The sequence below is a fragment of the Bombus pascuorum genome, chromosome 1 (genome assembly GCF_905332965.1).
Source record: "Bombus pascuorum chromosome 1, iyBomPasc1.1, whole genome shotgun sequence".
NCBI classification, from domain to species: Eukaryota; Metazoa; Arthropoda; class Insecta; order Hymenoptera; family Apidae; genus Bombus; species Bombus pascuorum.
Genome location: NC_083488.1, coordinates 4,928,697 through 4,955,429, shown reverse-complemented (window position 1 = coordinate 4,955,429; position 26,733 = coordinate 4,928,697). Strand labels below are relative to the sequence as shown.

The following is a 26,733-nucleotide window of genomic DNA, read 5'->3' as shown; positions in this document are numbered from 1 at the left end:
GTTATATATATATTTAACGAATACAAAAAAATTTTGTTTAAAGTAAAAAAAAAATTATAACAAATTTCTACGCCTATTTCATGGGTATCTTGTCGTTGCAGTTTTCAATCGGTGGGGAAGATCCAACTATTGTATTGAACGACCTTTCAACCTTTTTCAGGTATGAAATTCTGATTAGAAAGTCGGAATAGCGAGCGCTAGCACACCTGCTCGACGCTCGTCAGCTTTCGGCTTTATATTGTTGGAAATATTTAGAATTGGTCTCTGTCACTTTGTAAACATATTCTTAAATAGTTTATGTATCGATTTAAGCAATAAAAAAAAGATTTTTTTGACATTTTAATTCAGGACACCCCTTAATATTGTATCATTATCAATAATTCAGTTATCAATAATTATATCCAAGTATTCATTGCTAGTGTAAACGATACATTTAAATTTCATTATGATCTAATTTTGGTGACGACATCATGACCTCTTTTATACTGGTACCAATATAACAAACAAGATTTATGAATTTTATAAATATTTATACTGATGCATATTTTTAAAATATTCCTAAATTTTTTCGTCTGTAATGAATACAGCAGGCAGCTGTATAAAATAAGGAGATTAAATAAAAATTTGCATGTACTTTTTTAAACAAATGAGTCATTCCTTAAAACACATTTTATTTTCACTGTTGGTAATAATACAGTTTTAAAAATACGATTTTCGATTCGAGTCTAAAATCCCATCGATAGTTACTTAGTGGGTGAAATAAATCGATAGAAACTCATCCAAAACCACTCTAATGGTGGATTTTTTGTGTCAGCGTGTTGTGCTTCACTTCGTAATCCACGCCATGATTCTTTCTCATTCGTAAGTTACGAGGTTATGAAATCTTACATTCATAGCAACTCTAAAGCACGTTCCAAATTTAAATCCAAATTTATTTTTGCGGAGATAAAAAATACGAAATAAATAACGGTTTTAAACATTAAAGTATAAAATGAAGTGGATGGTCCGTTATTTTACACCACCAATTTTACTTGGTTTATCTTTAACAAGCGTTAGTATTGCTGTACTATATGTATTGTACAGAAAGGTAAGTTTAAAAATGATTACAAGATTATACATTGTTCAATTTATACTTCATTTTAATCGCTTCTTTGATTACATAGGACGAAGAAGATATTAAATCCAGAAAAAGTCAAGTTGAGATTTCAAAACGATATACAATAGAATGTAAAGTACCCAGACAATCTGTACCTGCTGTTATTGGAAGGGGTGGTTCAATGATAAAAGATATACAAAATAAAACAGGAACTCAGATTCACTTTAAAGAGGATAACATTGAATGTCCAGAACGTGTTTGCATCATAAAAGGAAGCTATGAATCTGTATATCTAGCTGAAAAAATGATAAAGTCCATAATTCAGAATCAGCCTATAATTGAATCATATGTATTGTCTGTTCCTCAAAAAGCATGTGGGAAAATAATAGGAAGAGGTGGTGATGTTATACATCATATCCAAACAGTCTCTGGTGCGAAAATCACTATTGAAAATGTCTTTCTTCCTTCTGAGCCAAGTATGTTTACTTTGTATAAATTTATATTGTCATGCTTTGTCTTTGGTTTTGTCTCAAATTTTGATAGTTACTAATATTTTACAGATGCTGAAAGAAAAGTTAATATAAAAGGAACATCTAAACAAATTAATACAGCTTTAGAATTAATTCAAAATAAAATTTATGAAGAAGAAGAAGAACGCACACAGTTAGAGGCTTCTTCTGCTGCAAGACTGCCTAGAGGAAGATCATCTCCTCGTAATACTATAAATACGTCTGAACCGAATCTGGGTCAAAATGCTGAATCTTTAATGTTACCAGGTATATGAAATATAAATAATGTTCTCACTTGTAATATTACGAATATTTTATATATTTTATATTTTTGTTTCTAGTATCTGGAGGTTTGATAGAAGTATATGTGTCTGCAGTGGAAACTCCCAGTCAGTTTTGGGTTCAAATCGTTGGTCCTGGAATTAATGCACTAGATAAATTAGTGTCTGACATGAATGATTACTACAGTAAAAGAGAAAATTATGAAATGCATAAATTGAAAAGTGTAAATATATGATTGGATAGTTTAATATCCAATAGTATGAAGAAATATTTGAAAGATTTTTTTACATTACTATCCTATCTTTTCAGGTAAAAATTGGCCAAATGGTAGCAGCAAAATTCGGTTTTAATAAGCAATGGTACAGAGCTGAAGTTATTTCCCTACCTACAAATGATCAATGTGAAGTCTTTTACTTGGATTATGGAGATCATGAAATAATCGACCGCATTTCTATATTGGAACTTCGAACCGATTTTCTCAGCTTAAGGTTGCAAGCGGTCGAGTGTTCAATGGCCAATATTAAACCACCGTAAGTTAATTCCTAATTAAATTAATTTAGTTAAATATAAAAATATACTAAAATTTATAAAAACGTTCTTTATTAAAGTTATTCGTTGGAATTATACATTTTTAACAGTATTTTATAAGTAATCAAACTTTCTATAGAATTTATATCATATCTTGATTCATCCTTTTGAAAACTATAAAACCACTGACTAACATTTATAATATTTCACAATTAATTACTAAATTGCTTATACATGAAGAAAGGAAGACATCAATTGCTTAATTCACTATCATCTATGTTACTTGATCTTGAACTGCTAATACCAGCTTCACAAACTTCATTGAATAATTCTGGGTTTGTTTGTTCCATCATTTTCCATGCTAAACTTTTGTTAAGCATCGTTATATTTTTCTCGCAATATGCCAAACTTGCTCTTTTAAGCGCATCACAGCCAAACTCGTCTGCAACCAAAAGTCTGCTAGCTACATTTTCTGGGGTTATCGTTTCGATAAGATTTCTTTCGCAGAGTTCTTTTAACCCTAAAAAAGCTTTATTAATTGAAATCAGATTTCTAATAAAAATTCCTCGGTACTGGAGCATGTAATACCTTGTAGGCAAAAGCGTTCAGCCAAAGATAAAAGTTCCTGAGCGAAAATATCCAAATTATCAACGTGATCGCTATAAATGTATCGCAACAATTCTTCTGTCACTTCTTTGCTAAGATCCAGCAAATTCAGAGCATACACGTAACGATTCTAAAATATTTTTACATAAAATATTATTAAAGAATTAGAGTATTTAATAACGAAGGACGCTGAGTACTCACCCATGAAAGTAAACTCAATTAAAAATTATTTCTACTACATGATTACGTCACGCAAAAAATTATACATGTATTTTTACAATTAATTGTAGTATGTTAGTTAGCAGAGAACAATAAAAAAAGATCAAAATAATAATTTATTAATTACAAGAAATACATTAAACTTCTACAAAATTATATTAATTTTACGCAAACACATAATAAAAGAAATTTCATTTTAAATGTCAAATTTTTGCAATAAGGTTAATGTTCTAATGTTAACGTTAAGGCTTTAATAAATACGATATCAGAATATGGATTTGTTATATCGTTTATGGACTTCAGAATAAATTAATTCGAACATTCTGTAACATTGGCACAGAATAACTTCTGACACGTACATTGGAACTTTCGTTTTCTTTTTCGATTATATCTTCTTCTAATTCTCTCATGTCCAATATCTTATCTTCTGCGGTATCCGATTTCGAGCTTTTCCTGTTATTCAATTCTCTTATGGGCGAAATCATTTCAGCGAGAACGTTGCTACGAGCAGCCAATATGTTGCTGTGAACTGGAATTTCTATTTTATTCAAACCCCCGCAAGTCAACTTAGTGTCTGCGCCATACGAATGCTTTAATAGTCTGGCCATATCCTGGAACATATTAATTCATTGCCCAATTTTTATTTGCCATTTTATTCCTGATATTTTTTCTGATCAATTCTATATTATGCAGTTGTATTAAATTACTGGAATGTTTTAATATTTAAATTATCAATTTATATTAAAAAAAATATCATTTATTTGAAAGGATTTATTCTCTTTTCAATCTCGCTTTGTATTAACGTAACTTGAAAAATAGTTCTTTTCTCGTGAAAGATAAAATCCTTCGTAAAATGAGTTTCAAATTCTGTTTAAATGGGTTTCTATTGTATGTACTGATTGTGAGAGTACTTGCCTGCGACAAGTGGTGTTTCTCGCTTTCGTAATGGATTATCTGAATCTTAACCATTAACATCACTTCGCCGTTCTTCTTTAAATGCCTGTCGGCGATGGACAAGTCCCTGTATCCCAAGGAAATGATGTCCGTGTATGATTTCAGCTCAAGTATTGTCCTGCTAACGTGACAGTACTCCCAGTGTTTAACGTCAGCATTGAAAACTGCAAATTGAAATCGTATCTTCGCTTGTTCCGCTTCATCTACGGTGCAGTTCAACATGTTCAGGCACAATACCATCGGGTTTATCATTCGTTTGCCTGTTATCAAACAGTGGATCATCCATTTCTTGTAATAAAGTCGATATTAATGATTGTTTTGAATGGAAAAAAGAAACGAAGGAAAATGGGAATAGAAAATGAACTGAATTCTGAGAAATGCAGAGATAAAGTTGAAAAACGATCTGCGTTTCTTTCTCTCTCTCCTTCTTCGAATCAAATATGACAAGTTCCATTACAAAGAAAATAAAAATTGGAAACTCTCACGACCGGATATGTTAAAATGAGAATTTGAAAGAATATAATCTTGCTTTAGCAAAGTTACAATATATCTCAAGGCTATCTTAGGCTATAAAAGTTCTCTGGTTAAGTCACATTGTGTCTCAAGTTAAATCATTCCAAGCCTTAATTTGGTTTATCCATAAAATAATATTTCAAATATAAGTGTAACGTTATACTGTGGGAAAGATGATTCAGATTAGTAATGATCGAAACGACAGACTTATAGTTGGGATACTGTTCTTCTTACCATCAGGATTCTTCCAGAATCTGATGGACAAATTCCACGTGCTGCGAATATCGTTCACATTGATGTCGAACGACGGGCTATCGATAAGTTTTTTCTTTAAAATAATTTTTTTGTAATTTGGAACGGGCCACGTGTACTTAAACACGACGTCCGAGACGGCTGGCACCAGCAACTCCATATTATCGTATTTTTATGTAAACGAAAGAGCCTAGGGTAATCAAGTAGCGATTAATCATTCACATATACGTAAAAAGGTTTCACTTATCTGAATTTATCAGAAGAAAACAACCTATGTATCTGGATTATTCATATCACAGAAGTTCATTCGTTTCACCTGCTACCTATAACCTTTTGCTTAAACAATGGGATATATTCAGATAAGCGAATTCAATTAAAGTTCAGTTAATCGAACAATATATGGAGTTCTATAGTACATTGAACGAAGAAGCTATTATTAGGATATATATAGTAAAAAATATCCAGTGAAAGAAGAATCAAATAACGAAATGCGAGTCTTGTATCTTTTAATTTTGTAAGATATTTGAAAAGTCTCCGAAAAAGCTTTTCAAAATCTTTCAAGAAAATTCGTATTTTTTTATCGTATCTCGCACTCGTCTCAGTTGTATTCGTTTCGTGCTTCGTTTTCTCTCGCATCTGTCTGTTTATCTATGTTGAAAGTAATTTTGCTAATTATGTACAAAACAGACGAGCTGGCTGATTTCAATAACCTTGAAACGTGTTGTCAAGGTTGGAATTCTAAACAATCTTTCCCTATAGACATAACTGCCGTACACGGCTTTAGTTTTCGAGTTACAAAGCAATTTACGTGTTTAATAGTACATGCGGATATTTAACAATTTATTTTATACACTTTCGTTATGTAAACAATCCTACAACCATGGCAAATATATTTGTTGCATTTTCGAGCAATCGGAAACCAGAATAAATGTTTGATGTTTCATCTATCGATCGATTCATCGAAAATTATTTGACGCTACATCGCGTATATTGTTCCAGCTTAATCTACGACCCATCGATTTTGCTTTTCTATTTACGCGATATTAAAAATTCTCTCTTCCTTTCTCTCTTTCTCTTTCTCATCGGTGGGTTAAGTTTAGGTTAGGTTGTATAGAAACGCGGCTACATATGAAAGAACACAGCGTGATCATCAGATCGTGAATGTTCACGCATCTATGGGAAATTTAAATGTGCAGAAACTCACAAAATACGCATAATATACGAAAAAATACGTGAAATACCGAAAGTAAAGTAGATATTATAGTATACGGTAGCAATTCTCTATCTAGATTCTATTTCCTCAATTACATTTATAGAAATACGAAATCGCATAAATATCCGCGGTCCACTAATTATAACCTAAATCTAATTGCAGTTTTTTGCGATTGCTTTGGAACTAAGGCCGAACTGTGATCACGTGTATAGAGAGAAATTGTCTATAATGTTGATCTTGATAATACGTTTCAAGGTCATTGAAAACGGTCAAGCCATTCGTTCCATAAATAATTAATTACCGTAATCTCGTGGCGCACAGCCACGATAAAGCTTCGCGCAAAAGTGCGCAAAACACTTTATCGATTGTTGGTCCCGTACAGCGGAAAACTTTGCGATAAAAATCGCAAGATCAATGTGAAACGCACGTGTGCATAACTTTGGCGGGCCGCCAGTTTTCGATCTTAATTTATCTTTCAATTAAAGAGCGGTTACTCGCTCGTCGTTTACTCCTTTGTTTAGACATTTTATCGAAATCCGCGTTTTATTCCAGAAGAAAACACGTGTTCAGAGAACGATCGAACGCGAAAAAACAAACGGATCGTATTTTAACGTATTCTCGTCGAACGAAATTCGATGCAACTTACAACGACTAGTAACTTGAGCGCAATGTTGCTTCGATACATTATAAAGTGGAAGAATAAGATTATCAATCACAGTCACATTAAAGATCATATTCTGCGAAACGGGTAATTTTATAGCTATCTTGCCTGTAAGTCTCTATCGGATGCAACAAAACATTATTACATAATAAATGTTTTTGTAACTCTGTTGTCTACAAGATATATTTTTATAATTTCTTATCGCAAGTCGTGACAAGTAAAAATATTTGCGTATCGTTGTTCACAGGCAAACATAAGAAATAAAAGAGCAAAACATAAGAAAACAAGTGAAACGACTCTTGCAATTTTGAAATTCTTATATTTATTTTATACCGTTATTAGAAAATCTTTCGTTCAACTTAGCTGCATTACATTGGAATATCAGTGGCAACGAGGGCCGAGAGTTTAATCAATCTTTTAGAACGGAGTTTCGTCCGTAACTAGCCTAAATAAATCGAAGATGGTTAACTGCTCTGTGCCGTTTAACGTTAAAGTGACTAAAGGAGAAATTTAATAGCAGTTATCGGAACGGCAATCGTACAAATGGAATCAATGAAGATTCAAGCCGATGCAATTTCAATTGCTACGGCAATCGACTGAATATCAATTGTAAAACTTCGTATTTGCTCGTGCTCTTTTTGTACCGATGTTACCGCAACTTTAATCGAGAACGAACAGAGAACTAACTCAACCGTTTCGATTTGTTTCAACTACTAAGTAAAGTCACGAAATAACGATTAAATATTTTTAATCGAATGGAGGAAGACAAAGGCGAAGACGAAGAAAATGATGAAACTGCAATTTTCTTGAGTTTTGAAACGACAGATAGAACATTTTAAAATAGCTGTTGCAACTTCTTTGAAAGCTTTGAAAAGCTTCTACACAAAATGTGTCGCAAAAAGTAAGCGATGACGAGTATACTCGCCAAACACAGAGTACGTGTGACTGTTACGATATAGAATGAAGTTGCAACGAAACGACTGTTTTATTTTTGAACTTTATTACTGACAGGACTCGTCGTAACACGAAATACTGCCATTTCTTCGTGACGAGTATACTCGTCGAAAAACAGCTGGTTAATTAAAGAGATCGGTACTTGAAACTAAAAGATCGTTTAGAATGAAAGATAATGTAAAATCTAACGAAATAACAAGAGAAAGACGAAGATGTTTCTCATTAAAACAAAGATGTAACGATTCGAAAGATTTTGGGGAATCGAATCTGATAGGAGAACGACGAGGCGAGTAGAACGGAAATAGAAAGCGTTAAAGCGTTTCAGAGTGGTCTGCGGCTTTCTGGCAACCAGGCACTCGTCGGCCGGATTTGCCCTCGAAAGCCGTCGTGTCGCGTGTAACCGAAGACTGTCGGCACCGCGGTAATTCCAACTCGAAAACCATCGTGTGTGCATTACTTCGAGGTTGTGCCGGTGATTAGCTGTTTCTCGGCACGCGATACGAGCCCCGGTATTCGGTCAGATTGATTAAATTCACATTCGATTGCTACCCCGCAGCGGAATCTATTCCCATTCTGATCGTTCGGGGCATTGCGAAGATGCTCCGATTTTTCCTTCCATTTCACGTGCACGCGGGTGTTGTCCACTTACGAGTGCACTACGAATATCTATGAAAATTCATATTTTTATGAATACAATCGAAAAGAAAAAAAAAAAGAAATAGAATCTAGATAGAGAATTGTTCTGTCTGCAATTGGGTAAGGTGCCCAAATTTCGTCCTCCGATAGCTTTTTTATTCAGAACTAAGTTAATTTTTTAATCTGAAAAAATCTGCACAATTACGTCGAAATATTAGTAACGAAGATCTGTAATTTCATAAAAGTTCGCACAGAGTAAAAAATATATATGTAAAGGCGTGCGTTTTTCAGTCGTTAAAAAACGTGTTCCTAATTTCATCCCCTTACTTTTAATGCGAAAATGTTTATTTCATTCGCCTTTCACGCGCTCAACATACGTCCCACTATAAAACTATATGTACAATATATAAGACAAATCACGGATCTATAGAAAATTAAACGTGCACAGCTCATAAAGCACGCGGTGCATCTAACCCGCTTTTCTGTCGTCGCACCACTCGAAAATTGATTGTCACATATGAAACAAGCCGCATATCTTGATCTTCGCTTTCACTCGACGACACTGTCACGAATTTCGTTCTGAAAAACACGTTCCTAATCTCGTCTGTATCGATCAAATTTAATCCCTGTAGGGGACCAAAATTAGGCGCAAAGCCACTTTTTAATATAAACGACAGGTTCTAATCGATAAGCGACAGAACGAGATCGCCACTTCGGAATATGAAAATAGAAGCAATATAGTACGCGTCGCTAAAAATAAACGGTTGAATTACAGTATCTGCTTTAGATGTTGAATTATGACTTCAAATATCAAGAAACAATGTAACGCGCTATTGGCGAAGGCACAAGGCGTCATAGAACATTCTACATACGACGAATTTCTTCGTTTTTAAATCCCAATTAAAATTCCAATTGCCGCTTACTGGCTGTAGCACTCGATAACGAAATTTGGGCCCTTTACTATTACGATAAATACTATATTTTGAATAGCTTACGTATTTTTGCGCATCCTGTCCATTTCGTTCATTTCTGCACTTCTTCCAATAGATGCATAAACTCCCGCGATTTATTTACGAGGATTACTTTGCATATATCGTTGTAGTTAAATTTATTGTATTTTTAGAATATATTATCTTCTATAGTTTTATCGATTTTATTAATTTTAGAACTTCGAAAGGAACGATCGAATTGCGTCGATGTAACCGCTATCATTCTCTAAAATTACCGGCTTGAAAGGAGTTCCGCGAACTTTCGTCATACCTCGAACGCGTCCAGAAAAATTCTCGGCAATGAGAGACGCGATGAGACCACCTGGTAATTTAAAACTGAATTAACAAATGGGGTAATCGCGTTAAACGATGTTTAATTGAAGACAACAACGACTTGGGAGATTATATTTGTGTTACAAACGAGGAGGTCGCTTAAAAAGATTAATTACCTGTCTTAGCTTATATTCCTAAACGATAAACTCGTGATCTCTAGTTGCTATACATTCGCACGAAGTAAACGTATAAACATGCTTCTTATAGTAATAAGATAATATTAAGTAAATAATAAGACGCGTTTTCTTATATTTTATAATAGATTTTTCGCGATCATCGTTAGACTGCGGATATTTATGGGGATTCGTACAATTTTATAAATATTATTTATACTTTCAATATCTTACGTATTTCTGTATTATCTGCATTATGCGCATTTTGTGCACTTACGCACACTTAAATCTTCTACCGTCTAATTATCGTTTAATACTAATAATAATAATTTCGTCGATCGAAAAGGATATTTCCAATTTGTTCAATCGCGAAGTTTATCGAACGTTCGTTTCGTAAGATCGGCTTTAAACTGCGCTTGAAAAAAGGAAATCGAAGTCTCTGACAACCGATGGAAAGTCGAGGGAGTAGCATTTTCTCGTCCGACGTTCAAACCTTGTACCACTTGACACTGTTGCACGCGCTTGAAAAGCCCACGGTCGCACACGAGTGCAAAATAAATGCGTACTTACGTAAATATAACGCACGCGTTTATTATCACGTTCATTAATGCATAGAGCGTAAAGTGCATGGAGCTAGCAAGAGCCTTTCGTGCCAGCGCGAAATCGCGAGTTCACTTTTCCACTTTCCACTCGACGTTTCGTACGCGTTCACTTTGTTCGTACATTACTTTGAATATTTATCTGGTGGATGAAGTCAATAAAAAACGAAAAGAGAGGCATAGATCATTTCAAAGTTCACCAATATCTTCTAATCTTTGGATCGTTCTCTGTTTTTCTATCTATCAATTTTTCAAATTTTTAAAATAAAGAGAAGATCAAAAAATTTCGTAACTTTTTCAATCTCCACTGTCGTAGTATCGCGTTCAATCGCCGGTCGTTCTGGCTGCAGGGAAATAAAAATGATCGGTTCGCTTGCACACTTCCCTCCTCTTCTTTCTTTCTTTCGTTTTTTTCTCTTTCTTTTTCTTTTTACTTTGTGCGAGGATATCGTTCTGCACGATGATCGTGAAACGACTGAGAGATCCTCTGACCATTGCCGAGGGTCTACGTTCGTCGTCCACTTCATCTTCTCGCACGTGTACAGCGTACACTTGTATCGTACCGTTTATAAATGGAACAAGACGTCCTGAAAGTGCTTCAGCCTCGTTAAATGGGGTTGTTCCACGCATACCTTCTTTGTTTCGTGCGATGATAGCTCTATCAACCCTCGAATTCCAACTGAATTCTGCCTATGAAACAGGGTTAATGGTAATTGCATAAAGAATCGCTGTTACGTAAAAGTTGCGGGCAATTGGGGCGAGAACGAAACCAGGGTATATCGTACGTTGCAAGGGAAAATATAACGAGAGAGCGTATGATTGATCGTTCATTTTCATCTTTTAATTATTTCGTGATTTAAACGTTCCCGAGAAACGAAAAAGAAGAAACAGGTGTTCGTCTTGATGGGCAGAACGATGGTTTTGCGATCAGGAAAAAAATTAAATTGCATAGATCGATGGTGTTAAAATTGTACGCGGAAAAATTATTTTTCCAGGTATATTTGGCATACGAATGGTGCACGATTCAAATGTTAATTTTAAGGAATTTTCAGAGTAACATTTTCTCGTACGCGTTCCTTAGCATCGGCTACTCTAGTTGTACGAAATTGAGGTGTACAACGAGAAAGTGGCGTTCGTTTTTTAGAGTTTCATATATTGCTTAAAATTATCGAGTAAAAATAGAAAATGACGCAGAATAAAATGAAGGATAAAGCGAGCTTTTATTTCCATACACAAGGAAATTCGAAGATGTTACGATAGATGTTAAAATAGATTTTCGATTTTTTGAGAAACTTGACGTTCCTCTTTTTTTCTCCTCGACCGTTAATACTCCCCATAAAATTAATTAAAACGAATACAGGATGCACATCTGATTATCCACAGGTCACGAGATTTCATTGAAACGTTTGGAGACCCGGAGATTCCATTTCGATGATTTCTATATTATAAATCGTGAAACTGCGAGTCGCAGGGATTTAGCTTCAAGATAGTAAAGTGTTGACTTTTATATTTAGGAAGCTGTGAATAGAATATACATTTTGTTTAAATTACACGTTGACTGAAATTGTAATTTTAATCAATGGAACGTGATTCGAAGGCTCGCTGTCGATGTAGCGTGTACAGTATTTTCAACATTGTCAGCGACACGCATTCTAACATAAATATTTGCACGTTGATTGTACTCGCTCTGGCTGCCCCGTGTAATCACGATAACCAGCACAAAACTAGAGCAACCAAAATTACCGAATCTTCCTGCTGTACGTAGTACGAACAGTATGAAAAAAATGGCATTTACATCCTGTAAAGGATAAAAAATTGCTTAAAAAGTTTAAATCTCTTGTGAAAAATTATTTAACGAGACAGAAACATTAAACGTTTGAAAACGAACGAGCATGCTGCTGGCATACGATTCTCTTTTTGCTGGCAATTTATCAACATATTTGTTACGTTACGCTTCGTGTAACGTCGCATTTATTGGACCCGCAATCGCCAATACCTTGTTGGAAAATTAAGGATCAAGCAATGTATTTTATTTTAACTGCTACTTGATTTGGAAGCTACACACTCGCGAGTATCTACGTTATAAACGAAGAGAAATTTGTAATCAATTGTAGTTAATTCTTCCTTTTTTTTTTCTTTTTTTTACTGACAATTAAACAAAATTTTTCCCTGTTACACGGGTCATGATACATATTTTGTTAATAACTATTTACTTTTACTATTTGAATATAATTACTATATGAATTTATAAGATATACTCTAAATATTTGACGTTCCTTTTTGTGTGATGCAGGGGAGGTGAATGGTCCAACGACGAATGTGACTTTTTCGCGGAGATCACGTTTTTAGCTGAATGGAAAGTTCTTCACGCCAAAGTTAAGGGTTTCAAAGAGAGAATCTTCGGCTATGGAAGATCTCATCGCGAAGGTTCACCGATTCCTTCCGTCGAGCTTTACAATAAACTTGATAACGAGGTATTTTAACGAGGATCTTAACGAGGATCTAAAATGGTTCGATGAAACATTTCATATTTATTTTTCACTAACATATTTCATTTTTATTTTCATTCGGTTAGAGACTATCGCCTATTATAATTTGAAAATCCGAAACTGCTCCTTAACCATCTACAAAGTCTACATTTCAAGTATTTTATATCTACCATACGTATACCTATATACTTTACACTATACATGGTGCGGTCGAATAACATGTACAAGCGAGTACGAGGTGATTCCTTAAGAAGGAAATAAGAACGAGATATGGAATAACATTTTTTCATTTAAGACTTAGTTTAAGAGAAAATCGAGTTTGAAAATTTATCGAGTACATTTGAACGTGTTCCGGACTAGACGGGGATTAGATAATCGACAGGAGGTCGTTCTGCGTGTGAAAATAAGTAGAAAGCGCGGAATACAATTTTTCTCAAGACCCTCCGAGAAGATAAATTCGAAGATTTCCTCGAAAACTAAATCTTAAATGAAAAACTTTTGTTTCATCTTTCGTGCTCATTTTTTCATAAGGAATCACCTTGTGCCCGCTTGTAGATGTTATTCGGTCGCACCCTGTATATATTGTTACTAACAATCGTACTATTTCGTATTGTATATTTCTATAGTAATTTTCGTCGCTGTTATTTATTGCCATAGAATTGTAGATTTTTTAATATACGCAGGAAATTAACATTGGTTACGAGATGATAAGGGAAGGTTACGCCGAGCATGAAGATACTATACTATCGGATACTTCTTCGACGTCGTCGCTATTCTCACGTGGGGGTCCTTCGACTCCTCCGTCGACGAAGCGAACTTTGAGTCCTGATTCGTCGGTAAACACTTCACGTAAATTGGAGTCAGCCATCGACTTGTCAAATGCATCGACCATAAAAATCGGGACGCCTACTGATATATCTGACATATTGAAATCTGAAGTTAAAGAAATTCACCTATTTACGCCGCAAGTAAATATATTGAGATTTTGCTTTGGACTTGTCGGAAATTGAACTCTAATTTTAATCTACGTTCAAAATGCTACGTTAATTCGAAACTAAAGAAGGTTTAATATCGCTACTTACACGAAGCTCGAGACAAGGAAATTCAAAGAGAGAAGCTACGTAATTCATCGTTAACGAAATTATCAATTTCTATTTATGCAAATTCCTATTTTCGTGGATACGGACGAAAAGTCGAAACTTTACTGCATCGTCTAAATGTCTAACCGGCGAAAACTTAATCTCTGATCTGTTACAGCTCTCTTTGCATACCGATAAATTTTGTAAATTCGTTCACGCTCGGAGATCTCCTATAAATACACGAACACGTCCACGGTCTACCGATCGAAAACAGAAAATTATAAGAAACGTAGAAAAGATTTTTGTAACGAAATCTACGACGCCGGAAGTCATCGAGATCGGGATCGAGCGTAGAAAGCGCGCGGACGCCGATCTTTTTCTCTTCTTCTTCGGCGCGTAGCTGGCAAAACACGCTCGGCTGCGGTTAACCATTCAATCGTCGAATACATCGCGATCATTAACCGCGTCTGTATCGATTTCTTTCAGAAACCACACGATGAGGACGGGGAAATCGATCTGGTGACATCGAAGAAGGACGAGATGAATCGCTTCATCGAAAACGAGAAGGAAGTTCAACAGAACGACGACCGTAGTGTTCGCCCTCTAAACGGCACTTTCATTCCGTATGAGTCGGTTTCCGAAAAACGGGAACGTCCATGGCAAATCTCGAAATTCTCGCTAATCGCTCCGGCTGGCTTCGAGAGTGATTTGTCAGAAGACTCGGACGCGATGGAGCTGGGGTAAATCGAAAGAACCGGCCGCACATTTCTTCCTTTTTTCTATCGAGATACGCTTTCATTTATTTCATATAATCTTATAGAAGTTAGAAATGCTGCGATTCGAACAATCGCAACGAATCCTCGATAGAAAAAAGAAAATAAGAATAGAGTAGAATACGTAGCAATGATTTAAACTCTTTATCCATGCCCGTGCGCTTTCTTTCTTTTTCAAATTTCATTCTTTTGGCAATGCCTTTTATAGAGTATGAATTTCGGCAAGATATGCTTTTTATCTTGTTGCGATATATTTTTCAAATACTTCAGCGACTTTAATAGAGAATACTACTGAACTAAGTTATCAAGTAGAGTATAAAAAAGAGTTTTACTTGTATGTATTCAGTGCGACAGAATTGAGTTGAAAACGAAACCTGGCAATTGATTGTAAATTAGTTGGAAGACCGGGCTTTTTTCAAAATGTAATTATAGATTTCGTTGCTTTTAATTTTTCCTTTTCCTTCGTTTTCTAATTTCTTTTTTATTCTCTAATTTTTCTAGTTTCTAAAATTTGTAAACTTACTTGTTCAGTTATTTACTCATTCGCTCATTTACTTGCTTATTTACATACTTGCTTGCCTGGTTACTTACTTTAAACTACCTTTTCCGCTAAGCTGATCATTTGCAAACGATTAAAAGTACAAAGTGTTGTTTATCAGATTATTTAATTTGCAAATGATTCTCTCTATTTTAATGGAAGCATTTTAAATTTATCTTATTTGTTACCTGAACTGGATAATTTTTTCTATATTTTATGTTGATATATATCTTTACACATTAATTATTATCTTGTAATCAAAAGTATAAATACTTCCATATATTTTAGAGAGGAAGGTACATGATAAAAGAAGAATCGTAAGGGCCTGAAAGCTACAGAAATTAGACACATTTTAGAGATAATTGTTACTCTCATTACGAAATAAACTTGAAGAAAGCCGTTCCTTACTCTTCTTCCGAGTAGTCAGTTGTGCTTGGTCGTTCTCTTCAGATTGTGCATTGTTTCCTTCGGGATACGTACGCTGTTTGAAGTATGCTCAAGATTAACAAACCGCGTGCCTTAAACTTTTGCTTTATACATAATTACCACCATTGAAATATGAACATAGCATGTAACATAGTTGCAATAGTTGCAAGTATTAGGTGTACAAAGATCGAAGAAAACTACATAGGTCGTCCTATTTTTGTAACATGACCAACTGATTAGTTAAGTTCGTTTTTGTATATTGGTGGGAAATAAATAGATCAATGCGTAAGTCGAAACAATCGTCGGGATTAGGATTTTCTTTTTTTCTTATCCGATATTCCTTTTTTATTTCGATGTACTAGTTATCGCAAGATTTGTAGAATCTTTGAAACTACATAAAGATGATAGTGCCATATTATTCTTCGTTGCGTACCACTCTCCTAAGCGCGGTACATTATAAAGTAACGCGATGCTCTTCCAGCACAAAGGTAAATCCACGATTGTATACAAATATTCAGTTATAATCTATGCGATTTATTTCCCACCAAAATGATAGTGATTTATGATGACACGATCCGTTACCTAACAAAGTAAACGACCGATTCCATTGTACCTATTATATTAAGCCCATCGTTACATCCTAGATTTACCTGTTTCTTCCCCAAAGACTTATTTAAGAAAACCCCGAGAAAAAGAACGAAGAAAAGAAAAAAGAACCGATTCGTTGTCTCGAACCCTTCCTACAAACACGTCCTACGATTCAACGATGTCAGTATATCTGAAAACTCCATAAAAGTTGCCCGATTTGTATTCGATAATCGGGCATAAATCACAAAACAACATCAATTTATGAAATTGATCGAAATAATTGGAATTGTACCAAAGTAAGCAAACAACAAAATATCGTTGGATAAATAAAATCTTCGCTCTCTAAAAATTATCTCGTTTGTTCCATAGCCCTTTAACGGAACCCCCGAGCCCTTCTCGCCTCCCTCAGCCGTCTAATCGCGAAACGACGTCAGAATTTACCGAAATTAAGTTTGAAATTGTAGACCAGTAGACGATGAATGAAACGATCGTTCTACGAGTTCTGTTCAACCGTTCGGTGTCCTTTGACGGAACCCTAAATCGTCGTTTCCTTTCACTTTATCCATCTCGTCGCTGCTTTCTCGGATTACGGCGTCGTGATGCAAGACCGGCGAGTTTTCGGAGCTCCTTGTCTACGGATAAAAGTCGGAACCGAGCGGACGACCGCAAAAAAGAGGAGACAAAGTCCTCGGCGAACAGCAACGCCGGCACCAGCAACAGAAGGAGAAAAAGGAAGAGGAAAGGACGATATCGGAAGTTGCTGCAGTGGAACAGTGAGTAGAGAACTTACTCATCCGACACAGACTATCAAACCGCATCTACTTTTACGGAGTTTGGATACAGTTGTTCGGCTAGAAATCCGATACGCTCGGAGATTCCAACGATTTTTGCGATCGATAGCCGCGAACGAGCTGGTTTTTAGACGATGACGGAGCTTAAATCAGCGGATAAATCTCGAGTTCTATTCTACAAATCAATGTCGTTCCGATAGTTTACTAATTTCTAAATCAATTTATCTCGTCGTTTCATTTTACGTGCACACCGCAAACTGAACTCTGTGGAATCTTAAATTTTATTTGCATCAGATTTAACGTCGAGGGGCTAAATTCTGAGACGATTTATCAAGCAAATGAAAGTTAATTTTGCCGATCATTCTCCATCCAAGTGTAACGTTGTGAAATATCTCAAGCTCGAACAAAACACGACAAAATTTCAATCTACGATTTTTAATTTTAGATATCTTATAACCCCCTACGAATCTCTTCCGTTTACCAAAAAGAAACGAAACGTAGAAATTCGTAATTACGCGGCGTTACTTCGATAAATCGATCACGTTGTCTCGCGACTGGTTTCTTTAGGGATCGGAAGAATCTGCGATAAACGAGCAATCGATACGTCGATGTTACGATCAATCGTTCAATCGTTCCGATTTAATCGTTCGTCGTAGTTAATTACTGCTTGAACGCCGCAAGCTATATACCAGCCTGCGGTTCCAGCGAAACGATTAAACTCGTTGAATTTGATTTCTAATGGGACTCGATTCACGACTTCCTAAACGAACGGCGAAAGGAAGACAAATGGCGAAGAGGTTAAAAATAGTCGGCAGTCAATTTTCGCGTTACGTTGGTCGGGAACGCGATAGTTGGGCTGGAGTACGGTAAATAACTGGTAAAGAAGTGCCGCGAGTAATTGCTGTCGCCTGGAAGCCGGTCGGTGGTCGGTGATCGGGAAAAACGAGAAAGCTGCGGCCAAGCGAAACTGTATAAAACGTGGCTAATCCGATCTTCCGTCATCAGTGCGACGAATATCGAAACCGGAGCCGCCACGACCAGTAAATCCAACGATGAATTATTTGGTAAATTTCTATTATCTCTTTCCGTTTCTATCGTTCCTAATCGTTCGAAGTTAATCGTTTCTTGGTCTTTCGATGGCTTGCTCTTCGATTTTTAAATCGCGTTATTTTCTAATTTCCAAGGAACTATCTTCGGTCGCGGTGTTTGAAATTCAACACGTCGTTTCTTGATAATACGTCGCAAGATATTAGATCAACTCGTAAATAATATATATCTGCGTACATTATCGCACGTAAGTATCAATAATCATAGGGTATATTAACGAGAGCGTAGAGTGTGAATTCTAGCGAATCAAACGTGATTAACGATGAATTATCGATTCGAAACTATCGAAATTATCGATATATGAAATCATCGCCATTCCGATGTAATAATTGTTTCTTATTCGTTCGATTAATCTTTAAACCGTAAATTTCTAATTAGAACGTGTAATAAATTCCAATGAAAATATCTTCTCTACGACGAGTGGAAATTATTTGTTTTCGCATCGCTGTTTCTCTAACTTCGCACAATGGTAGAACACGTGAATGAATTCATTGGCGGTATAGCAACGGTAAGACAGCGGCTCTAATTGGTCCCATTAGCTCAATTGCTAATCACCGGATGAAATTATTCGATGGTACATCGATGATGTAGTGATCTTAAATTACGAATATACCAACTAATTGATCAATTACGAGATAACGTATAACCGGTAGAGCGTATTCGATCGATTATCGCGATCGTTGTTGGATCGATTATCGCGCAAACTACTTGGAAACCGAACTCTCCGATCGATCGATCTGCGATCTTTTCGTATTTAGAGATATCGATCGTAATTCGTTGCTTTATGGCGCGTAAATCAACCTTTCAACACAGCGCGTTTCCCGTGGCGGCTTTTATTATCGTTTAGAACGATATAATTTACCGCGTTAATTACGATAATTCAAAGTTATTATCTCTCGTTCGATATCGTCGCCAATCGATCGACATTTCCTGTAAATTTTCACTAGAATATAACGCGAATAAATAATGATAACGTTAATTGGAATCTTCCCGCCAAGTTTATCGAGGGATAGCTCTCGGTAATTGCATTTTCGTTACCTTGACTTCCTTTTACCTATTTCTCCAGGCTCGAGACGAAATCGTTACGCTTGAAAAAAGTGAAATTTGGGTCGTCCAATACGAGAAGAAGAAAAGAAATTATCCAAGAGGATCGTCCTGAGCGCGCTTCGCTCTCGACTTTTAACTCGATCGAGTAATAATTCGTGTTAATTACGAAAGAGAGAGAATCGTAGGATTTGAAGCATCGGACGTTCTTTCCGATTTTTCCCTACAATTTTCGATAGAATTCGTTTTTACATCGAAATATAAATATATTGCTGAATGTACAAAGGTCGATCGATCGTCTCTATCGTCCCTCGCGATGTTTGCTATCGTTCGAAAGACAAGGATTTAAAAGTTAAACGTTCTTAGATTGAAGGTATCTCCAGGAACGCTCGGTGCGAGATTATTTTAAGCTTTAAAGGACTGCCCGATATACTTTGTGAATCAACGTAGCGACAAATACACGGCCAATAGCACATCGCTTGACGCGGTTTAATGAAAATTAGAGGCCACCGACCAACGCAAAACTAATAATTATAAATCGAACACGTAGGCGTGCCTGGTGGAAATTCTATTAAAACGAAATTACTCGATTTCCATCTTTTAAACGTCGTTTCTACTTAATCACGAGGTATTAAAGTTCAAGCGGGATACGAAAAATGCGATCGTTTACGAGATTCGCTCGTTCCCACGCTACAAAGTATCTGAATTTTTTATTTTTATTTTTACGTTGCTTTACGTAAAGATTACATAGCTACAGAGATAACTCTACTTCTAAACAGTAGACGGATAGATTTATGAAATTTCATCGAAGATGCGTTTGCTGTTATAACGATCGATCGGGTACGAAAATACGTCGACTTCATTCGACAAGCATCGGTATGACGTTCAAATTATCGAATTTTTCAATCGTCCGTTACTTATTATAACTTGCGAAGCTTCCACATTAAGAAATAATCGCCGCGGTAGATGTTAAAAGGCAGAACCGTCCACGCGCACCTAATTTCCGTGATTTATTTCTTTAATCTTCTATTTTTTACGATCGTTGTACGTACCTTCCGTTATCGATAATAACACCGCAGTTGGAAAATAGTCAGATATCTTAAAACACGCGCATCGACGTTGGTGTATCGCGTGGCAAACCGAGTAAAGAATCGCCGTTGCTTCAGCGGCGATCGACGAATAATCAGTATCGTTATACGCCTCATCGCGTTACCGCTCTTATCACGCAAGAAATCTTTGAGAAAACGATCGTTGGATTTTTTCCAAAAGGTAACAGAATTTCTTGCCGCTTGGCGATCGTACTCGGCAGGTAGCATCGATACAACGTACAAGCGCGGAAAGATCTTACGCTCGACGATCTCGACGAGAAGGAAATTTAAATAGCTCGGTCCCGATTCCGTTCTCCGGTCGATTGTCTAATTCGGATTGCAATTCGATGCACCGCAGACAACGAAAACGCAAATTTCAATACGTTTGTACCGTTTTACTATTGCAGGGGGTAACGTTGCTTCTTTTGTGCGGTGTCTACGGTGCTTTGGCCGGTCGCCGTTACATCGCCATTCCGGTGGACGGGTTCGACGTGATCGAGCTGAGCCCGGTGGCCCCAGCCACAGCCAGGATCACCAGGCAGACAGAAGCTTACCTTCCAGTAGCAGTTCCTAGTGTCTCTCAGGAAGAGCCGAGGAGTCTGCGCTCGGAGAGGTCCAACGCCCGCATCCTGGATTACGTGGATTTCGGTGGACAAACAGGCTCGAACGGAGCCTTCAGCTGGTACGCCGATTATCCAGCGCATCACTAATCACCTAGAGTCTGGACGATCGAGATGCGTTTCCTCGGATCCTGCCCACGAGCGTTCCATGATCTGCGAATCTGTTACGTCGAAGAGGAAGGAGAATATCGGAGAAGCAGGTGACCCGGAGATGGTATCGATTGTTCTTTCGCGTTCTGATCGGATCAGCGGACGTCGGAATATCTCTTGGCGAGGATTATCGTTGTAAGACTGGCAACCATCGAGTTGATTAGCAGGTTGATCCTCCTAACGAGACGTACTCTACGAGAAACGCGCACGTAGCATGAAAAATTGTACGTCTTAAAGGTGGTCAAGCGTAACGCGATTATCGGTATCGATCTGCCGCGAGAAGGCAAGCAAATACGCGTGGTTGGTGATCCGACGTCAGGAACGCAGGAAATCTCGAGGATCGTTCGTTTCGAATTAGGTCGTTTCGTTACGCCTTCGAAGGGTCAACGTTGTCAAACAGTTTCGAAGATACATGGACGTTCAAAGCGCGAAGCGTGCGCTCCTTGATCGGTGTATTTTGGAAATTAAATTACTCCTCGAGTTGGCGGAGTTCGCTTGTTAAGCAATTTGGTGGAGCGACCACACGAAAATGTATGTACGCGGATTGATCGATACGTTTTGAAAACTTTCCAAGCTCGCGACAGACGTACGCTCGTTTCGTCGATGTAAAAAGTGAATTGTTTGTCAAACTCGCGAAACTGCCCTGTCTCTTCGTCGGCTCGTAACGGATACGAACCTTCCGACCTTTTTTTCTCTTCCATTTGACGGAAGTTAAAGAGTCGATTGCCGTGTAACGAGACCAATCGTTATTCGTATAATTTTTCCATAGCGAGTCGAAGCTGTTTGAATAAAATATGAAACAGCTTGGTTAACCGAGATTCGACGATCTCTTCATCGATATTCCTAAGAGACCCGTTCAGGGACGATAGCTGGAAACGTCGCGTGCTCCGATGTACGATAAGCTTACAACCGTTTACAATCGCTGTTAAAATAAAAGCTTGCGACCGAAACTCGTTCTTCTCCACGGCAAACTTCCATCTATCTCCACTCGTGAAATTTACCTGCGGCATTTATCCCGACGCGTGCTGTATAAACGTAAGAGGAAGGGCAAGTACACTCAATACATATGCATGGTGGCGAGCAAAAGCTTCTAGCCGGATAAAGTTTTCCTGCGATCTTTCGTGAAATTCGGTGATCCCTTAAAACCACGGTCGCCTTCGTCAACGTGCCATCCCTTGCTCTATAAACTTTCTCTCCACGTTTACCGTCCTCTTCTCTCCTCCATACCCGCTAATTACTATCAGAGAATTAACGACGATAAAGGACGATAAAAGTTGTTCCTCGTCCCCTGTAATCCTGTGACAATCTATCTGGATCCTCCGGAAGAGAAATCACGAAAAGACGATATCCGACCAGAAATTCTTGTACACCACCGTGAAACATCGAACGATGTCCATTTAGAGTAATAATAGTTTTATTTTCCGGCATATGATCACACCCATCGTTACAATACGATAAATAGCGAGAGAACGACGGTGCGTGTCCTTTGTGTCTCTTCTTTCACGTTAATATCTATAGTTTCTTCTCTCTCTCTCTCTCTCACTCTCTCTCTCACTCTCTCTCTCTCTCTTTTTTAGGTACAATGATAACAATCTCGTCGAGGCGAGCATCATTCCTATTCCCAGGCGGAATTCAATTTAACGAGCCGGCGAATTTCACGAATCACGATTCTTCTTAAGTACCTATATATCTATATATGTATGTATATATTATATCGCGGCCATCTGGCGTCTGCAAACGGCTAAGAAACGATAGGATCGATCGAATCCGCTCGTTATTATCCTCGTCACGCTCTTCCCTTCGCCATCTCGTTCGTATTCCCTCGTTCTTTTCACGCTCGTTGAAATTTCAATGGATCTAGCGAAGATCCAACACGCGACGTTAATCGGCCACGTTTCGCAAGGAATCAACGACTTCGTCGACCTGGCGGCGATCGGGTCGCTCCTCTTCCTTTTATCTGCAGCGCGGAGCAAGTAAATTTGCGGAGATTCGCGAGCATTCGAACGATTGCAAGTTACAAAACGTAGATAAATTAGGGTCTGTGGTTTCTAATTGCAAACGTAACATTGGAACAAAAGAAATTTCGCAGCGGAATTACGCGTTGAGCTAAGAGGAACAGGTGAAAGTTTCTATCAATAGGAAGAAGAAAAAGGTTGATCGTTGCTCGAGAGCTCGCAAGATTCTCTCGCTGTGTTTCTTCGTAATGCGTTTTACGTTATAAATGTTCGCTGTAATTGTTCGTTGAGATCTTCTTTCTACGATAAACGTCAGGAAGGTGTCTCCTACGAGGCAATATAATTCGGTTGGAAATGAATTGTTTTCATAGAAAGAAGAGATGGGATGATCCTTCGCGCAACAGCGTGAGGAGGATAATAAATGTTTCATCGAATCCGAGCGCGTCATTTCCATCTCTATTTGTCATATCTATCCAACGTTACATCGAAATACTTAAAAAGCAAACGCAATCATCGTAATTAATAGCGATTAACGTTGCTCTCTGCAAATTCCGCCAGCTCCTCCTCTCTTTCGCTGCGTATATTTCCGTTCAGACCTTATCGGTTAATCGATACGGTTGAATTTTGTGCGATCGCGACAACATTTTTATTCGCTCCAGCAATTTAATAATTTAACGATCGTCGTTGACGAGGAACGCCGTTCGTCGCTCTCGACGATTCCGTATCATCGGATACCTCGCTGCAATCCGTTATCCCATCTACGAGAAAAGACGTCGCGTCGCCTTTTTCGTTCACGATCCTTTTATACTTAAGTTTGTACAGTTTCGCGTAATCCAAGCACCATGGATCATCTATCACCCTGAACGACACGTTTTTCAATTATTTAACAAAATAATACGCGATACAGCAGATACGTATCAACAGCAATTTTCCATGGTCTGGTAAATTTCTGACAAAGAACATTTACAAAGTTCACTCTTGCTCCCTAATTATTCCAATTGTACGAAACAACAGCGATTCAACAACTCCTGACCTGATGACGTAGCTACGTCAAGAAAAACGACACGAGGTCGAACGGCGGTATCGATCGACGAAAAATTGTCAAAATTCGAAGCTTCGATGGCCAATCGACGAGCACAGAAGAAAATGTTCATCTCGATGCTCGTTCCATCGGGAAATTTTTTTTATCTTGTTCTATGCTGCGATTCCTGTCCAAGCACGATTATGGCAGACTGCACTAGCAGCGATCATCGGAGCGTTAATTACGTTTCCGCGTCGCGACGTTCTCTCGGCGTTCGATCGAATGATCTCGCGCGAAAAAATTATCCGCTTGCCGCGTAGGCTCGTCAGCTGCGTTACATAAACGTATCGCGGCTCGCAAAACGCTTCTGTTTGCCACGAAACGCCTCCTCATCCGCTTCGAACGCGTTTCCACTTATCGACGGCTCGCCGAGCGTAACGAAAACAACACGTTTTTAAGCGCATTACAGAAAAGTATGAACACAAGTAGGAGGAAAACAACGTGTCCCGCGCTTTGCTGTTGTCACACGCTCAAGAAGACCACCCGCTCAGAAACAGTAATAGGATAGGCTAGACATCCTGCATACCACAGCCATCGCGACAATAACCAAATAGTACCGGAATAGATGCCTCTACGACAACCCCTGCAGAGGGATTAAAACCTCGGTATAAAAGCCCTCCAAAATAAGCGCTCACCCCAGTCTCTTACAACACTCTGAATCATTCTGTTGTAACACTTTGAACCGTCACTCTGTTGGATTTGCATAATAAGTTCTATTGTCATATACAAAGTTCAATTTCTTCACTTTAATCGTGAAACGTTCGAACTGCGACGCGAGGAGATTGTCGCGTAAACTTGAGACTTCGATTATAAAAGAAAAGAAGGTTGAGCGGTAACCCAACTATTAACTTCCTTTTATCGAACTTTATTATAAATACAATGATTACAATGATTTTACAGAGGTAGAATGATACTGAATCAGAGAAAACTGAAGAAGAACTGCTCGAGCTGGCTGAAGTCTCGGCTTATATGCGTTTTGGTATGGGGATGTTGAGGGACTCGGTGCAGGCTATGATGTGCAGAAGAGTTGGAAGGTCGAAGGTCGATGTTTTATCTATGATGTAGATTAAGGTGTGGGCTATGAACATCATAGGCCCGGTGTAGGCTATGATGATAAGGTGGTGACGTGTGCGAAAGAGTCCGAAGCTCGGGGGTCGATGTCTTATCTCTGGTGTAGATTAAGATGTGGTTGATGTCGCAAGATCACCGACGATCTATCGGTTTCGCGACACTGCTGTTCGCTGCGTAAAAGCGCGACGCGTTTCAACGACCGGTCCATCCGCTTCAATTCGTCGAGAGGGAAGCGCAAGGGCGTGGTATCGAGAGATCGGCGAATTGATTTTCGTCGATGACCTCGAATCATCCTGCTCGCGTCAATGTCATAAACACGACGAGGGTCGATAGGCTGTAGAAATTCGTCATCGTGGAGCGCGAGGCGTAACAAGATGATTCCGGAATCGAACGCGAAGCTACTTACAAGAGTGATCGTGTTTGAATTTGCCTGATTAGAGAGAATAAACGGCGTGTGCCTCGTGTTTTAAGCGGAGAAGCGAAAATCTGCACGCTCGTGGTTTCCAACGTAAAGGGGATGGAGCGAAGTAACTGGACAGAGGAAGAAACGCGTAGCTGCGAAAATGCTAACGATATCGATCGCGAAAACACATCCGACGACTGATGCTTACACGTACGTCGGTGATTTTTGTTTTAAGTAGAAAAATGTCGTTCAACGAAACTGAGAAAGATGAGAAGCTTCGATGTTGGAGGAAAAAGGCTTTCCCCTCGGCTTTCCATAGGAAAGTATCCTACAAAACACCGGAATTTTATATTTTATTATAGAAACAACTGTACGTTACTATTTCTTTGTAAAATCGTGTTTCAGAAAATCAAGTACTTTGGCTTTCCACAGGAAAGCGTCGCAAAACACCGGAATTTTATATTTTATTATAGAAACAACTGTACGTTACTATTTCTTTGTAAAATCATGTTTCAGAAAATCAAGTACTTTGGCTTTCCACAGGAAAGCGTCGTAAAACACCAAAATCTCGCACATCAAATAATCCACTAATCTCTGCGTAAAATTGTCTCTTAAAAAAATGAATCTGCCTTGGCTTTCCATAGGAAAGTAGCATTTAAAACACCGAAGCTTTGTGTATTTTCAACGAACGACCAATTCGCGAACAATCTTCAAGCTTAGCTTCCGAGAACAGAATCTAACAAGCTGAAGCAGCTACCGATTCGATCCAGCAACGTTTGAAATTATCCTGACACGCAAATAAGCCGAGATCTTCCGTCCACGCGAATCCAAAGATATTAAAGCGATAAATTCGCATTTTCCCGAACGCGATCGAAGAAATGGCACCTAAATAGACGTTTATTACCAAATATCGCCGATTACCAGACACCAGGTCCTTTCGTAATTTTCCTCATTTTTTTTCTTTTTCTCTTTTCTTTTCTATGGAAAGTTTGACGCGAAACTACGACGAAGCGTAACGAACCCGATCATCGGCGTGATCTACACGATAGCTGCGTCTTGAAATTTCCCATAGT

At 37.9% G+C, this 26,733-nt stretch overlaps 3 protein-coding genes across 13 annotated transcripts; 2 read left to right on the top strand and 1 right to left on the bottom strand.

Moving 5' to 3' along the window:
• Nucleotides 1–662: 662 nt before the first annotated feature.
• Nucleotides 663–24,412, top strand: LOC132908272 (tudor and KH domain-containing protein homolog). The gene is made up of 9 exons (XM_060962184.1): nt 663–1,087; nt 1,164–1,572; nt 1,657–1,872; nt 1,947–2,110; nt 2,197–2,417; nt 12,751–12,931; nt 13,630–13,914; nt 14,512–16,051; nt 24,350–24,412. Exons 1-8 carry the CDS (start codon nt 992–994, stop codon nt 14,767–14,769), a joined length of 1,830 nt encoding a protein of 609 aa, XP_060818167.1. The 5' UTR covers nt 663–991; the 3' UTR covers nt 14,770–16,051; nt 24,350–24,412.
• On the bottom strand, nt 2,471–11,047 carry LOC132908447 (protein roadkill-like). Of its 11 annotated transcripts, none has more exons than XM_060963113.1 (7): nt 10,429–11,047; nt 9,684–9,734; nt 4,942–5,149; nt 4,156–4,454; nt 3,600–3,851; nt 3,004–3,151; nt 2,471–2,935 (listed from the first exon to the last, which is right to left on the bottom strand). In XM_060963113.1, the coding sequence occupies exons 3-7, from the start codon at nt 5,117–5,119 to the stop codon at nt 2,667–2,669; spliced, it is 1,146 nt and encodes a 381-aa protein (XP_060819096.1). In that variant the 5' UTR covers nt 5,120–5,149; nt 9,684–9,734; nt 10,429–11,047; the 3' UTR covers nt 2,471–2,666. The 11 variants fall into 11 exon arrangements, with proteins under 11 accessions (XP_060819096.1, XP_060818746.1, XP_060818577.1 ...); XM_060962763.1 differs by lacking the exon at nt 10,429–11,047 and adding an exon at nt 9,862–10,012; XM_060962594.1 differs by lacking the exon at nt 9,684–9,734 and having other exon boundaries at nt 10,429–11,046.
• LOC132909150 (uncharacterized) lies at nt 16,251–21,221 on the top strand. The gene is made up of 2 exons (XM_060963800.1): nt 16,251–17,123; nt 20,788–21,221. The coding sequence occupies exons 1-2, from the start codon at nt 16,950–16,952 to the stop codon at nt 21,088–21,090; spliced, it is 477 nt and encodes a 158-aa protein (XP_060819783.1). The 5' UTR covers nt 16,251–16,949; the 3' UTR covers nt 21,091–21,221.
• Nucleotides 24,413–26,733: the final 2,321 nt, after the last annotated feature.

Excerpts from the sequence above, each read along its gene's own strand:
- LOC132908272 (XM_060962184.1), top strand. The coding sequence starts at position 992 with ATGAAGTGGATGGTCCGTTATTTTACACCACCAATTTTACTTGGTTTA. Across the intron at positions 1,088-1,163 it reads TATATGTATTGTACAGAAAG|GACGAAGAAGATATTAAATC; the intron begins GTAAGTTTAAAA and ends TTGATTACATAG. Across the intron at positions 1,573-1,656 it reads CTTTCTTCCTTCTGAGCCAA|ATGCTGAAAGAAAAGTTAAT; the intron begins GTATGTTTACTT and ends AATATTTTACAG.
- LOC132908447 (XM_060963113.1), bottom strand. The coding sequence starts at position 5,119 with ATGGAGTTGCTGGTGCCAGCCGTCTCGGACGTCGTGTTTAAGTACACG. Across the intron at positions 3,852-4,155 it reads AGAAACACCACTTGTCGCAG|GATATGGCCAGACTATTAAA; the intron begins GCAAGTACTCTC and ends AATATGTTCCAG. Across the intron at positions 3,152-3,599 it reads AAGAAAACGAAAGTTCCAAT|AATCGTTACGTGTATGCTCT; the intron begins GTACGTGTCAGA and ends AAAATATTTTAG.
- LOC132909150 (XM_060963800.1), top strand. The coding sequence starts at position 16,950 with ATGCAAGACCGGCGAGTTTTCGGAGCTCCTTGTCTACGGATAAAAGTC. Across the intron at positions 17,124-20,787 it reads GAAGTTGCTGCAGTGGAACA|GGGGTAACGTTGCTTCTTTT; the intron begins GTGAGTAGAGAA and ends TTACTATTGCAG.